Here is a 15,470-nt window from a genome sequence, read left to right on the forward strand (position 1 = left end):
CATCCGGGCTCATTCCTCACGGCTTTACTATCCTCCTGCCCAGGAAGACCCCGGCCCACTCCTGGCACGGGGAGGGAGCCCCGTGTCCAGAGCCCAGCACTCAGAACCCCATTCCAACGGAGGGGCTTCCCCGGGACTGACGGGGAGCCTGGCTGAGCCCGCAAGCCCCCCTCAGGCCTGAGGGTTGGCAGCACCAGGGGCAATGGGGGGACAGGGGGCACAGGGGGGCAGAGATACCTTCACTGCCCCCTCGGGAATCACTCCGGAAGACGCAGTGCTCCTCCTTGATGAAGTGCCCACTCAGGACGATGTCCTGCCGCCGCTCCGCATCCTCCCGGCCCACTCTGGGGAGAGGCGGGGGACCGTCAGCACCGGCTGGACCCAGTGTGCCCACGACACCACCCACCGGCCTGTCCCCGCCCCTTCGTGGGGATACCCAGTGGGCTCCTTGGGGAAACGCCCGGGGTGCACACAGATGGGGGATGCCCCACGCACAGCCCGGCCCAGGGGAGCCACTTGGCACAGAGGAGCCGTCGGCGTTGTCTCCAGCGACAAGCACGGGCGGAGAGCAACGTTCCAGCAGATGCCAGGCTCAGCAGCCCCTCTGCAGGGGGAGCCTAGCCCCCGAGACCCCCACCTGGTGATGCCATCCTTGATGTAGTACAGGAGACACTCGGACATCAAGGGGTCCTCATTCAGGTTGACAAGATGTGGTGTCTGAGGAAAAAGGGGGGGTCAGCTCTCCCGGGGGGGCGCAGGCACCCAGTGCTGGCCACCCACCTGACCCGTCTCCTCACGCCCAGACTGCCACCAGCCCCAGGCTTGGCCTCATGGGGACGGTGTCCTCCCAGGTGGCTTCTCTGAGGAGCCCAGGAGCTCAGAACCAGGGGGGCAGGCGGCTGCCAGTGGAAGGCACCTAGTGGGTGCTGGGCTTTCAGACGGGCTGGGAGCCCAGGGTGCTGCTGGGGCTAGGGTGTGCCCTTGGATATACAGGGTGCAGGCTGGGTCCTGCAGGGTCGGGGCACCATGCTCTGGGTCCCTTCCTCTGCCTCGAAAGGGGGCTCCAGGACCCCGCTCCAACTGAAGCACCAGTGGATCTGTGAGTCCAGAAGGATTAGGATGCTGACTGGACAGGGATCTGGCCTGGGGCTTGGAGCAGACGCTGTGAAAGTAGTCCCTGCTGGGCCGCCCGGCTCGGGCCCCTCTCATCCACGAGTGTGTGAAAGGTGACCACCCTATCTGAGCACTGCCCTCAGTAGCCTGGGCCTCCCAGGGCAGCCCCCGCAGGCTTCGCCCACTGGGGCCCTAGACCCGCTTCCTGAGCTCGGGAGCGCCACCCCGCACGGTGTGCCAGGCCAGGGTCCTGCAAGCTGGCGGAGGCGGGGATAGCATCCTCGGCTTCCCGCTGGGTACCTCAGAACGAGCAGCCTCCACGGTAAGTCCCACAGGCCCCCCACCCTGTGCAGGACTGTGAAGTCCTGGTCGTCGGACACCAGGGACAACTGTCCCCAACCAGCCCTTCTCCCGAGCACGAGAGCCGAGCTTGGCCGGCCGGGCTGAGCAGGGGCCCAGCTGGCACGTGCGCTTCACCAGAGTCCCCGGGATGCCAGCCTTCCCAGGGCAGCGCCTGGACCAGGGCCGTCCAGTGTTCCTCTGCCACCGGCCCCAGCCACCTCCCCCACCCCACGGCTCTGCACGGTGGTCCTGGGTACCCCCCCAGGAGGGGGCAGGGGCTGGCAGCCCACAAACAATCCATTCCAAATGAGAACGAAAGGCCTACGGGGGTGGGGGGGGACGTGAAGCAGCGTAGCACCCGCTCCCCAGCACAGAGCCTGCCCACAGGTCCTCCCAGGCACCCCTCCTCCCCCCGCCTCCGGGCCCTGGCCCATCCTGCCCCTTGGCTCCCGGCCCGGAGTGCATGGCCCTGTCCCCAGGGAGGGCCACCTGGCTGATGAATGCATCACAGCAGCATCCACCCCCCTTGCCGTGGGGTCCCCAGCCGCACCGTGGGCGCTACACGTGCCTCTGGCTTCAGGTTTAGGCAACACAGAAACGCTTCACTCCAAACAAAGCCAGGGTGAGAAGCCAGCCAGGGTGAAGCTGCTCTAGGGAGGGGGCAGGCGCGTCCTCACTGACCCCGTGTCACAGGCAGGGCCGGGGGAGCCCCGAGCTGTGGTCAGAGCAGACTGTCACCACCTCCTTAGAGGCCTCCCAGCTTGGAACTTGGCTCCTAGGAGCTCTAAGGGTCGGGCCCTCTTGGGGTGAAGGGGGGACCGGGGTCCTAGAATTACCAGACTTCTCCCCAGGGCTCACATCACACCCCACCTGAGCTACTGAAGGGGGTGGTGCTCTGCTCCCCTTGAGGCCCGCGGCTGACAGGGCCGGGGCCAGGAGACCAGGCCTGGGAGGGAGAAGCCGAGGCCCGGCCGGGTCAGCCAGACCCGCTTCCGCTGAGCTCCGAGAGGGCGGCTGCCTCCCAGCCTCCTGTCAGCCCGACCCTGCCCCAGTCTGGCCTCAGCCCCGAGGGCCCCCGTCCACTCCTCAGCAGAGACACCCACCTGGACGTCCTAAGGCCCCGGGGACATCCTGCTGTGAGGAGGCTGGGCCAGGTCCCCCCACAGGGGAGGTCTGGCGGCCCCCGGTGCCGGACCCGCCCCCTCTCCTCCCAGAGGAGCCCTCTGACACCCCACAAAGGGTGGTGGGCCGCCGGCCGTGTCCGGGTCAGGCCGTGCCCCAGAACTGGAACCAGCACCTACCTTTTTGGGAGAAAACACCCCCAGCGTGCCGCCATCCTCCCTCATGGCCACGCCCATCTCGGCCAGCAGGGCCTCCCTGCGGGGACAGCGTCCAGGTCAGCCCAAGCCCCGAGGCCGCGGGACCAGCCTCGTCCCCACCAACCAGTTGGCCAACCAGGAGGCAGGAGGGCTCCGGTCACGCAGCCCCGGGCGGCCCCCCATCGATGGAGGGCCAGTCACCTGATCAGGGATCGGGTCAACGGGGCCATGGGTGACGGGGGTGGGAATCCCCGGTGAGAGCGGATGAGCCTGTCCCACAGGAGGGCCTGGCCACCCCCAGGAGCAAGAGCCCCAGGCGGGGGCCCCGGAGTCCTCAGTTTCCCCACCACCCACCTCTCCATCCGGATGGCTTCCGTCCGCCGCAGCTTCTCCTCCCAGGTCTCGTTGAGCTCGGCTATGATCTTCTCCGTCTCCTGGACAGGGGGACAGAGCAGAGTGAGGCTGGGGGCCTGGGGCGTGAGCAGACACGGGCCCGGCCGCCAGGCAAGGGGCAGACGCACGGCCAGGTCAGCAGGCGCCAAGGCCCCAGCTCCCGGGTCGGCCCAGGCAGCACGATGCCCGGAAGGTCAAGGTGCAGGGCTGAGGGGTTGACGTGCCCACGGACACAAGTCTCTCCTGCGGACACAGCCAGACGGCAGACGGAAGGGAAAATAAACCTGGAGGGAGAGAGGCACGCGCACAGGACACGAAGGGATGTGTGGGGACACGGATGTGCGGGGACATGGAGAGACATAGGGACGCTGAGAGACATGGGGACACAGACACGGGGACCCTGAGAGACACAGGGACACCAAGAGACACAGGGACACTGAGGGACACGGGGACACGGAGAGACACGGGGACACAGAGAGACACATGGGGACATGGAGGGACGTGCAGGGACACAGAGACATGGGGACATGGAGAGATGGGGATGCTGAGAGACATGGGGACATGGAGAGACATGGGGACACCAAGGGACACGGGGACACGGAGAGACAAGGGGACATGGAGAGACGTGTGGGGGTTACAGAGAGATGGGGATGCCGAGAGACATGGGGAAACGGAGAGACATGGGGACACCAAGGGACATGGGGACACCGAGGGACACGGGGACACAGAAGGACACAGGGACACCAAGAGACACAGGGACACGGAGAGACACGAGGATGCAGAGAGACACGGGGACACCGAGGGACATGGGGACACCGAGACACTTATGGGGACATGGAAAGATGTGTGTGGACATGGAGAGACATGGGGACACTGAGAGACACAGAGACAGACATGGGGATGCTGAGAGACACAGGGACACAGAGAGACATGCAGGGATGCCGAGAGACTTGGGGACACCAAGAGACACGGGAACACCAAGACACGCATGGGGACACAGAGAGACACATGGGGACACCGAGAAATGTCTGGGGCATGGAGAGACACACAGGACAGTGAGAGACATGGGGACACTGCGAGACACAAGAGACAGAGACACACGCAGGGACACCACCAAGAGACATGTGGGGATGCTGGGAGACAAAGGGATGCTGAGAGACGTGTGGGGACAATGAGAGGCACACAGGGATGCTGAGAGACACCCGGGGACACTGAGAGACACAGGGATGCTGAGAGACGTGCAGGGGCAAGAGACACATGGGGATGCCGAGAGACACCTGGGGACACTGAGAGATGCCGGGATGCTGAGAGACACGGGGACACCGAGAGACACATGGGACACTGAGAGACACAGGGACACTGAGAAACACACAGAGATGCCAAGAAACGTGCAGGACAGTGAGAGACACGCAGGGACGTGGAGAGACAGACGAGGACAGAGAGAGACAGATGAGGACACGTAGCGACAGGCAGGGATGCCGAGAGACACAGGGATGCTGAGAGACCCGTGGGACACTGAGAGACGCATGGGCACCAGGGACACGCAGGACATCGAGAAATGCGGGGACACTGAGAGACACTCAGGACACTGAGAGACACAGGGACGCTGTGAGACACACGAGGGCACTAGGGGCACATGGAGACACCAAGAGACACGCGGGAACACCGAGAGTGGTTCTGAGGCACAGACGTCCCCCGGCCATTCCTGGGACGCGGACGGCCAGCACCGCCCACGTCAGCACCAGCTCCTGGCTTCCTTCCTGGCCCCACACCCCAGGGTCACCCACCCACCCCGCGCCCCACCCCGGCCTCGGTCCGGCCCCTGTCCCACCCCCTCAGCCGCCCCCGCCCCGCACAGCCCAGCCCCCCAGTCAGCCCATCACCACGAACCCGGCAGGGGTGAGCCCAGAACACCGGGAAGGGGCACAGAAGCCCCAGGCCCCCCGGCCGCCCGCTCCGTGGCACTGGCACTGGCGGGGGTACCCCTGACGCTGCGCCCGTGCACACGGCGTGCACCCCACGCTGTCACCGCGCCCGTCCCGGGAGGAGGGGGCTCGGCCGGCCCCTCGGTCCAGGCCCCCCACAGGTGGCGTCCCCGCCTTCACCTTCAGCCTTTCGATGGCCTCCTCGCTGCCCGGGGCAAACAAGATGCGCTCGTGCAGGCTGGACACGGAGGCGGCGCGGCTGGACAGGGCCGAGAGCGAGGACGAGGGGCTCATGCCCACCAGGGCGTTGGTCACTGTGGAGAGATTGTCAGGGGCTGGACTCAGCTCCGCCCCGCCACGGTTACGGTTATTGTTCTCAAGGTCGGACACGTCTACGGGAGGAAGGGGGGGGCGCAGACACACGGGAGGGAGAGAAAAGAAAGACCGAGTTGGGAAAGAGCAAGAGGTGGGTGGAGAGAGGCGGAAGCAGGAGCCCCAGCAGGTGCAGCGCGGGGCCGCGTGGACAAGCACATGCAAGGCTGCCTGCCACCTCCCGGCCCGGGGACCCCGCCCCAGAGCCCCCAGCACCCGGCGCAGCAGGGCACCCCTCGAGCTCCTCTCTACCCCCCCGCCCCACCCGGGCCTGCGGCCCCCTGCCCCCCGTGCCCGGGAGTGGCCTCCCTGTGCCCCCACCCCGCCCCTCGCCTTTGCTGTCACCGCCCGGTGGCCTTCCTGCACCCAGGGCCCTGGCACCCATCATCCTCTCTGCGCCCGCCCTGTGCCCCCAAGGTGCGGGGACCGCGCCGCACCAGCTGTCCGGCCCCACCGGGCGCAGAATGGGCCCCAAGAACACCCTGGTGGACAGGAGAACAGGGGACCCCTGAGGGAGCCCCCACCCCAAAGAGCCTGCTCTGGCCACCCCGGGGCTCCGTGCCCCCACTAAGACTGGGATTTGGGGCGAGGACACCCTCTGGTTAGCGGAAGGTGCCCAGACCCCCTGGCAGAAGCAGACACACAGCAGAGCAGCGGCAAACAGGACAGCACGGGGTGCCGGGGCAGAACAGGACAGAAGGGGGCACCCCGCGGCCCCGGGCTCAGGGAGGCGCCACCCCGCGGACCAAGGCCAGAGGGAGACGCGGGCTGGGGCTCTGGCGGCCTTTCCGGGGCCGGGGGCTTCGGGGTGTGGGGCCGGGAGCCGGAGGGGCAGACCCGGCCCTCCGTGCGCCCCTGCGCCCTCCTGAGCTGCCCCGGCCTCTGGGGGCACAGGGCGCTCGATGGGCCGAGCTCAGCCACTCCCAGCCCGCGAGGGCCCCCTGGCCTGATGGCCACACGGACGGGGCCGAACCGGGGGCGCGGGGCGCGACGCCTGCACATCAGGTGCCTGAGCAAGAGAGCTGTAGCCCCAGCCCCCGGAAGGGGGGACGGCAGAGGGGGGCTGGGCAGGCCCCTCCCGCCGTGCTGCCCTACACCCCGCGGAGCAGGGACAGAAGCGGGAAGCGGAGAGCAAGGGGGATACACACATTTGGGTCCTCCGGGCACAGTGTTGGCTACGGGGAGGGGAGGCGTGGGGGAGGAGGAGAGACAGAGAAACAGAAGAACAGGTTTGTCTCCAGAGGGTCCGAGGCACCCCGCTGCAGGCGGCCACCAGGCTGGGGGCGGGGGGCTTGGGCGGCCGCTCAGGGACCGCCGCAACCCCAGCACCCACGGCACGCCGGTGTGGCCTCCAAGGAACCGTCGCGGCCTGCCTGGGCCAGCGCCAATCCCACACCATGCAGTCCACCCAGGCCGAGGCCGGAAACCCCAGCCTCCCACCCGAGGTGGCTCGCCCGGGGACTTGGAGCAGGGCTAGGGTGCGGGCGGCACGGCCATGGGGCGGCCCGACCCGGGCCCCGAGGAGCTGCCTGCCCAGGACCCGGGACAGGCGGGCACAGACACTCACTGTCGGTGATGTCCCCGAGACCCTGGGCGTACAGCAGGTCCCGCAGCCGGGTCACCTCGTCCTTCAGCTCACGGATCAGCTTGTTGTTGGGGTCCTCGTTGATGACGGCGTTACAGCGGATCTGCTTGGCCCGGTCGGCGTACCTGGCGGCCAAGGGAGCGTGGGCTGTGCCCGTGCCCGGCAGGCCCAAAGGGGCCCGGGGCAGAGCCGCGGTGGAGAGGGGGGACCCTGGCGTGCGGCACAGTGGGGGGACAGGTCGCCCCACTTGGAGTCAGGAGGCCAACGGCCAGAGACCTACAGGTGGGTCAGCCAGGGCTGCCCTCCCGCTTGGGGGAACCGAGTCCCCAGGAGGAGCAGGGATGGGGTGGCACCTCTCCCCCTGGGGGGGGCCTTTGCACCTGGACCTGTGGTCCGGGGTGGGGGGAGCAAGTGTGACCGCAGGGGGACCCAGGGTGACAGTGGCGAGTGTAGCCTGCACTCCTAAGTGTCATGGGTTGGTGTGCATGTGTGCACGGGGACCCGCATGGGGACCCCACTCCTTTTCCACTGGTGGCGTGTGACCTGGGGCAACATACGGCCTCCTGCAGGGCCAGCTCCAGGCTCCCCGGCCCGGCCGCCCACCCCGCAGCCACGGGGACGGTCGGGACGCCCCCTGCCCTTTGCTCGGGAAGGATCTGGTTTGCGACCGCAGGCGTCCGGGGCCGCTGGGGTCCCTTGGGTGCCGGGAATGGACGGGGCCGTGAAGGAGCCCCCTGGAGCCTCGAGGAGCTGCCCAGCTGAGGTGGCCGCACCCCAACCCCCAAGCGGCGCTCCTGACACGGGCAGAGAGGGGTCCACGCCCTCCTGGAGCCAGGCCTCACCTCAGCGTGCTCAGCGTCTCGTCGTAGTTGATGTCCGCGGGGCTCAGGGCCGCCACCATCGCCGTCCTCGAGTTCCCGCCTGCGGGAAGAAGGCCGCGTCATGCGGGCTCCTCTCTCCCCTGTCCCCTCCTGCCCATGAGCTGGGGAGGCCGAGGCCCAGACAGGTAAACCGAGTCACGGGCCAACGTGTGCACGGGGTTCTGGCCTTCCCCACCGCAGCGGGCGCCTCGGTTATTCTCCTTGGGCAGCGTGCTTTTCTCGCGTGGGGCTCTTCTCCACCAGCCAGGCCGCCCCACCAGGAAGAGGGGAGCCGCGGCGAAGCTCAGGCGTCTGCTACTTGCTTTAGAGCTTCAGCATCCAGGCCGACGCAGGATGCAACGATTTCTTTCGTTTTCATCTTTCTCATTTAGAACATTTTTCTGAATATTTCACATCCGTGTCCTGGCCCAGGGCAGCGCGGAGCGCGGTGTCGGGTGGTGCCCTGCCCTGCGCGAGGCAGTGGACGTCCGGCTTCGGCTCCGATGCCGCCGGATCACTCGAGGGCTCAGAACAGTCAGCGGCCTGGCGGTGCTCAGGGGTGGCCCGCCGGCCTCTCCTTGACTCAGGGACGTGTGTCCCGCGGCCATGGTTCCGGGGCGCCGGCTTGGCCAGCGGGGCTCCCAGGCCGTAGCCACGAGGCCGAGGATGGCTGTGTAGGGCCCAGCTGCCTACATTCACCGGGTCAGCCCAAGACTCAGTTTACCTTCCTGGGCGTCAGCCTCCCAAGCTGTGGACTCGGCCAGGGAAGACCCCCAAGGCTATTTTTGGGAGGAAAGGGGATCAGGATTGGGACGCTTGAGTCTCCATCCCCCCGTGTCAGGGAGAAGGGGTGACATATGGCATCTCCCAAAACACCCGCAAGCAGGCAGCGCTCCCCGAAAAACGGGGTCCCAGCGAGGGGTGCGCACTTGCTCTGGGCGTCAGGGGCGTGAAGCGGGGGCACCCACAGAGGTGTCAGGGGGCATCCTCCTTCCCCGCAGTTGCTCCCCTTAGCCCTTCGCCGGCCGCCTGCCCAGGCCTTCTGGAAGGATCCCCAGGTTTGCATCAGGCTCGGCCCAGGACGGTGAGGGGCCCCCTGGTGGCAGAAGGCCCCTTCCCAGGAGGAGGCAGGCTGTGGGCCCGGGGCGGAAGTCGGAACCCCGGGGATCGCGGGGGCCCAGAGCCCTCACCCAGATTTTCCCGGAGGAGCCAGGTCAGCACGGAGTCTCTGTAGGGAATGAAATCGGTCTTCTTCTTTTTCTTGTTCTGTGGGGAAGAACATTCCAGGTCAACCCTGAGCCCACCGGAGGGGGCAGTGGAGGGGGAGGCAAAGCACAGGGTCCCCAGAGTCAAGCGCTGCTGCAGGCGGGGGCCGGGCCTCAGGCCTCCCCCCCAAACCCCAGGGCGCCGGAAGCCCGCTTCTGTCACTGCCCTCAGGCGCCTCCCCGGTCCTCCCGCCGAGCCCCTGGGCCACACGCCGGCCGCAGCCGATGGCCTCCCTCCGCTCCCCCAGAAGGACCGACCTGAGCCCCCCGCCCCTCACGCAGAACCGTCGGGAAAGGCGCCAGCGCCCTCGGCGGCGCCCGGCCTCTCTCCCTGCGCACGGAGGTCACGGGCCGCGGACCCTGGGGACGAGGCGTCCTCCACGGCCCCGGCCCCCCGCGGCGGGTTCCTCCACCGGGGCAAAGGCGGCTCAGGGGAGCCACGGGCTGCGCGAGCTACGGCTTCGGAGGCTCGACTCGGGCGCACCGAGGCCCCTGGCCGTGCCCTAGTCTCCAGCGCCTCCTGCCTCGGTGCCGCTGCCCCAGAGCCCCTGCGGACACGCGCGGCCCCGGCCCCCGGCACCCCCCAACCCCCGCACGAGCTCATCAGCTCATCCTTGATCGTCCGCCTCAGTTCTGAGGGGAGCTCAGGAGCCGCCGGCCTCGCGGGCCTCCCCGCAGCTCCCGGGGCTGACGCCTTCGTCCTCCCGGCACTTGGCGCGCGCAAGCTGCGGTTCTACCTTGTCTGTTTAATTCCCGAGGCCGACTCCTGCGCCGCCCTCGTCACACGCCGCGTTTCCACGGTAAAGCCCCGCGATCACGCGGCCCCTTCCGCGAGGACCAGGCCAGTCACCCGCGGGGCCGCCGCTCTTTCCACGCCGGCAGCCCCGCGCTCGTGCTGCAGCCCCCGTCGCCTCACGCCGGGGCCTCCCAGCGCTGACTTCCACTCTCCGCCTGCCACAGGCCACCCCGCTCCCACCTGCTCTGGGTGCAGCGGCCTGAGCAACAGGTGAAACCCAGCGCCGCGCCCCGCTCGGCCACAATCGGCCACCGCCTGACAGGAGACTGAAGACCTCGACCAGGCCCCGCCGGCTCCCGCCTCCTCGGCTATGCGCCCCCAGGCCCCTGCTCCAGGCCCTGGTCCTCAAACACTTTCTCACTCACTTTCCGTTCCCGAAAAAGTGTTGTTTTTTTTTTTCCAAAAAAGTTTCTATCGCAACCTGCCCCACGGCACTCGACACAGCTCCCGCGGTGCCTCACACATCACCTCAGTCCCTTCCTCACTCCCTCACGCAGCTCCCCGCAGCTCCCCGCACAGTTCCGGGCCCTCACACAATTCTGCACGATCCGTCGCACGCTGCGTCCCACCCACACTTCAGGACACAGTTCCCTCTCACGGTGCCTTATTTAGTTCTTCCCACAGTCGCACCTAGATCCCCACACAGATCTCTCCGGAACTCCTCACACAGTTCCGCACAATCCTTCAGAGCCCCTGACACAGCCCTTCACGGTTCTTCACGCATTTCCCCAAAGAGCTTCTCACAGCTCCAACCTAGTTCCCCACCCCACGACCCCTCCCACAATTCTGTCTCTTACAGTTCCCCACACAGTCCCACTGCAGCTCCTCACACCCCACCCATAATCCCACACAGTCCTGCAGTTCCCAAAGACGTCCTCAGCGCTTTCACATGGTCCCCACACCGCGTTGCACACTTACGCTCACAGTTCCACAGTTTCTCACAGTTCACGCCGTTCCTCCCCAGCGGTTCCTCGGTTTCTCACCTAGTTCCTGGCGCTCCCCCCGCATCTCCTCACACAGATCCTTACACAATTCCTCATCACACAGTTCCTCGTGACTCTTCACACAATTCCACACACGGTACCGCACAACTCTATACACAGCTCCACGTACAGCTTGCCAAACAGCTCTTCTCACAGTCCCTGACATGGTTTCTCACAAAGTTCCTTTCAGGTCCTCACACCATTCTTCTCAGTTCCTGGCATAGTCCGTCGTCACACCACCCCTAACAGTTCCATGCATGCTTCTCTCTGTGGTTCCGTAAACAGCTCCTCACACAATTCTTAATTCTTCCCAGTTCCTCGGTTTCTTCACATGGTTATGACTTAGTTCCCCGAACCCATTCCACGTGTGTCCTTACACAGTGCGCACAGAGCTCCTCACAATTCCTACGGCCTACATCTGCTTCCTTACAGTTGCTCACAGTTCTCCACAGAATTCATGTGGCGCCTTACGTAGTTTCCATCTCACATCCTCTCATAGTTCCTCACACAGCTCCCCGCACAATTTTTCACACTTCCTCCCACAGTCCCACAAAATCCACATGTAGTTCCTCCCAATTCTTCACAGCTTCTCACAGTTCCACATGGTTTCATAGTTCACACCATTCCTCAGTTCCCAACAGTCCACACACACACACACACACACACACACACTCTCACACAGATCCTACACAATTTTCCACACGCTTCCACACACATTCCCTCGGAGTTTCTTACAATTCTCCACACAAATCCCTGACATAGTCTGTTACACAGTTCTGCATGCATTTCCCCCCAAAAAATTTCTCACAGTTCCTTAAACACATTCCCTTTCCCACTAGGTGGGAACTGTGCGCGTAGAACTGTCGGGAACAGTGTGAAGAACTGCACTGAGACTGTGTGGGGAACTCGGTAAGTAACTGAGGAGAATTGTGGGAGGGACTGTGGACTGTCCCTCACATGGTTCCCATACGGTTGGTTCCCTCACAGCCCCTGTACTTTCCCACACACGCTTCCTCTCACAGTTCCACACAGTTTCTCATAGAGTTCATGTATATTTCCTCATAATTCTCCACATAATTTGTCATAGTTTCTCTCACATCCTCACAGTTCTACTCAGTTCTTCAAACTTCCCCACAAAGTTTACCAGAGTTCTCCATGTAGCCCCCTAATCATTCCAGAGTTCCTCATAGCTCCCCAAAAACTCCCTTAAAAGTCACTCACACAATCCCCACACAGTCCTCCACACCATTTCACACATTTCTTATAGTTATGCCAAGTGCCTCGTGATTCTTCACTTACAGTTCCTCACACCGTTCCTCACAATTCTTCACGGAAATCCTCAGAATCATGTAGTTCCTCATGTATTTTCTCAAATTGCTTCTCACAGTTCCTCACACAACTGTGTCCCAACCATTCACCTACTTCCTCTCACAATTCCACAAAGCACACACGGATCCTCACAACTCACAGTTCTCACAGTTTCCCAATGGTATCTCATAATTCCTTCAGTTTCTCAAAATTCCATCATAGTTCCTAAGTTCCTCACAAAGTTCCTTTCACAATCCCTTACACAGTTCTATACTCTAGTCCACAGATTTTCTCCTACATTTCAATAGTTCTTCGGAGTCCACAGTCATGAACAAGGCTTCTCACAGCCCCACAGAGTTCTCACGCGGTTCCTCACAGTCCCACGCTTCCCCCAGTTCCCCATACAGAAACCCACACTTCCTACATAGTTTCCCACCCAGTTCCTCACAGTCACACATAGTTCACCACAGTTCCCTCACGTAGTTCCACACGCGTGCTCTCGTGGTTCCACACAATCTCTCACACGGTTCCCTGCACACTTCATAACACACTTCACAGATAGTTGCTTCACAGTGTTCCCAAGCAGTTCCTTTACAGGTCCCGGAAGAGTTCCTCACATTTTCTCATAATTCTTATTTTTTTAATTTTTTTTTTAAATTTATGATAGTCACACACAGAGAGAGAGAGAGAGGCAGAGACACAGGCAGAGGGAGAAGCAGGCTCCATGCAGGGAGCCTGACGTGGGATTCGATCCCGGGTCTCCAGGATCGCGCCCTGGGCCAAAGGCAGGCGCCACACCGCTGCGCCACCCAGGGATCCCTTCTCATAGTTCTTAACACATTTCTTCACACAGTGTCTCAGCTCCTCAGTTTGTCACAGTTTTTCTCATAGTTCCTCACAGTCCCCACAGGTTCCTCGCAGAGTTCCTCAGGTGAGTCCACACGGTGCTCTCTCACATACGTCCCCACATAATCGCTCACGATTCCTCTCATCCGTCCAGTCGCCAGCTTTTCACAGTCCCACACAGAGCTCCTCCAAGTTCCCATGCAGGGCCCCACACCGTTTCACAGACTTCCTCTCCGTTTCAGTGTGGTTCCTCACACGTTCCACACAGTTCCTCACAACACTTAACACAATTCCAGACTTCCTGCGTGTTTACCCGTACTAGTCCCTCGTGCTTGCCCTAAACAGTCCCCCGCACGGTTCCTCATAGAGCGACTCCCAGTTTTTCCCAGGTCCGCACACAGTTCCTCCAGGTTCCCCCTGCACACAATTCCCACGTATTTCCCACACCATTCCCCTATCGCCCACACTGTCGCAGTTCCTCACAGTTCTTCACACAGTTCCTGCCTAGCTCGCCGCACAGCTCCACGGGTCCCACGCACCGTCCCCACACCATTTCATACACTTTCTCTCACATTTCCTCAGTCTTCACATGGTTCCGCTTCACTTTCTGCATAGTTCCTCGATTTCCTCGCACAGTTACCCATTTAGCTCCCCACGCCATTCTCCAGTCCTTCCCACAGCGCACGTTTACTCATAACTCGTCATACGGTTGCACACACGTTTCGTCACAGACAAATCCTCACGTGCCGTCGTGATTTCAATTTTCTACGGTCCGCGTTACAGTCCCTTAGTCACTTGTGCGTTTTCCCCGATTCTCACACCTCCTCCCGAAGTTCTACGCACAGGATTTCACAGCGGCCCACACGGTTCCTCACAACTCCCTCGCCGGATTCCCACACTTGCCGCACAGCGTTCCAGGTACTTCCTGGCGCAGTTCCTCGGTGTTCAGGTTCTTCCACGATGCCTCACACTGTTCGCAGCTCCACACGCACTTCCCATCCAGTTCCTCACAAAAGCATTCACGTAGCCCCTCACAGATATCCACGCTGTCCCCACAGGCAGCGGCTCTCAGACCCCTGCTTCGTTCCTCCCGCGTCTCCTCGCGGCTCCTAACACATTTCCCCACACGGCTGCCCCATAGTCGATCGCACGTTCCTCGCGTCTCCTCCTCCACGCTCCCTCACGTAAACCAACGCTTTGCCACTCGAGCACCTCAGCCTGGGCTTCCCGCCTGCCCGGCCGGCCCTCGGGTCTCAGCCCTGCAGCGACCTGCCCTCGCAGGCTTCCCCGGCCGGGCGACTAGAGCTTCCCCGCGTGGGGCTCGCGCTCAGCCCATTTTTTTCCTTCAGGGGATTTATACCGGCTCAGAGCGGACGCTGGTGCTGCTTCTGCGTCCGCTACGTCCCCCGAGCGCCGCGGCCCGGGAGCCTGCGTTGTTCGAGCACAGCCCAGGGCTCAGCGAGGGCCGCGAGGTGCACGGGCCCAGGCGAGTCTCGCTGCCGAGGCCTTTGCGGAACGACTGGAGCTAAAGGCGCTCGGCGCTCGCGCCCGCTCCTCCCCCGGAGCCGAAGAGCCGCTTACCTTGTTGGGCCCGGAGTCCTGCAAGAGAGCAGACGGCGTGTGAGGAGCCGAAGGGGGGGGCGGGGGGGGCGGGGGGGGCGGGGGGCCGGGCGCCCTGCGGCTCTTCCCTCCCCGGGCTCGCCCTCTCGGCACAGAGGCCTGGGTGCGGCGCACGGACGCGGAGTCACAGGGCCCGCCGCCCCACTGCCGCCCCGCGCCCGCGCCCCCCTGTCCCGGAGCCCCCCTGTCCCCCTGTCCTCGGCAGGCAGGCGCCCCGCGGCCCCGCGCCCGGTTCCAGAACCCGCTTCTCACCATCTCGGCCAGAGCGGAGATGACCTTCCCCAGCGTGGTCAAGGACTTGTTGATGTTGGCGCCCTCCTGTGCGGAGAAGGCGGTCAGGTCCCCCAGGGCCGCCCTCCTCGCCCCCACGTGCTCCCGGGAGCCCCGGTGCCACCGTGCCCGCCGCCCGCGTGGGCACCGCGGGGAGCGGGGTACAGGGGCTCGGTCCTCACACCGCGCCCCATGTGACTCACCGCCTGTGTCCCCGTGACCCGCCCGGCGGCCGGTCCCTGTGGGGCCACACTCCCCAACCACCCCCCCATCCTCAGTCCCCTGGTGCCGGGGCGCAGCCTCCCCCGCCCGCCCTGCAGCCACCACCCGGAGGCGACCGTGGGCGCCGAGGGGGGCCCGCCACGTGCCCGTCGGGGGCCCACCTTGAGACGCGTGCCCTTGGCGCCCGTGGAGTCGGCCCGCTCACTGCCCGCCAGGTCCACCAGGCTGATCTTGCTCACCTGAAACGGCAG

At 64.3% G+C, this 15,470-nt stretch overlaps 1 protein-coding gene across 24 annotated transcripts in view; it reads right to left on the bottom strand.

The window, feature by feature from the left end:
• Nucleotides 1-15,470, bottom strand: part of KIF1A (kinesin family member 1A) — an 88,925-nt gene that overhangs the window by 41,125 nt on the left and 32,330 nt on the right. For 10 of the 24 annotated variants that reach the window (XM_077869541.1, XM_077869540.1, XM_077869539.1 and 7 more), the window contains exons 8-18: nucleotides 15,381-15,458; nucleotides 14,980-15,045; nucleotides 14,689-14,706; nucleotides 9,100-9,175; nucleotides 7,892-7,970; nucleotides 7,032-7,174; nucleotides 5,273-5,406; nucleotides 3,129-3,208; nucleotides 2,757-2,832; nucleotides 638-717; nucleotides 238-344 (exon numbers count right to left, since the gene is read on the bottom strand). In XM_077869541.1, coding sequence (XP_077725667.1) covers nucleotides 238-344; nucleotides 638-717; nucleotides 2,757-2,832; nucleotides 3,129-3,208; nucleotides 5,273-5,406; nucleotides 7,032-7,174; nucleotides 7,892-7,970; nucleotides 9,100-9,175; nucleotides 14,689-14,706; nucleotides 14,980-15,045; nucleotides 15,381-15,458 — 937 coding nt within the window. Of the gene's footprint in view, nucleotides 1-237; nucleotides 345-637; nucleotides 718-2,756; nucleotides 2,833-3,128; nucleotides 3,209-5,272; nucleotides 5,485-6,612; nucleotides 6,640-7,031; nucleotides 7,175-7,891; nucleotides 7,971-9,099; nucleotides 9,176-14,688; nucleotides 14,707-14,979; nucleotides 15,046-15,380; nucleotides 15,459-15,470 lie in introns of all 24 variants that reach the window. The other 14 variants (XM_077869534.1, XM_077869533.1, XM_077869532.1 and 11 more) reach the window with 2 other exon arrangements.

Source organism: Canis aureus, chromosome 24, assembly GCF_053574225.1.
Source record: "Canis aureus isolate CA01 chromosome 24, VMU_Caureus_v.1.0, whole genome shotgun sequence".
NCBI lineage: Eukaryota > Metazoa > Chordata > Mammalia > Carnivora > Canidae > Canis > Canis aureus.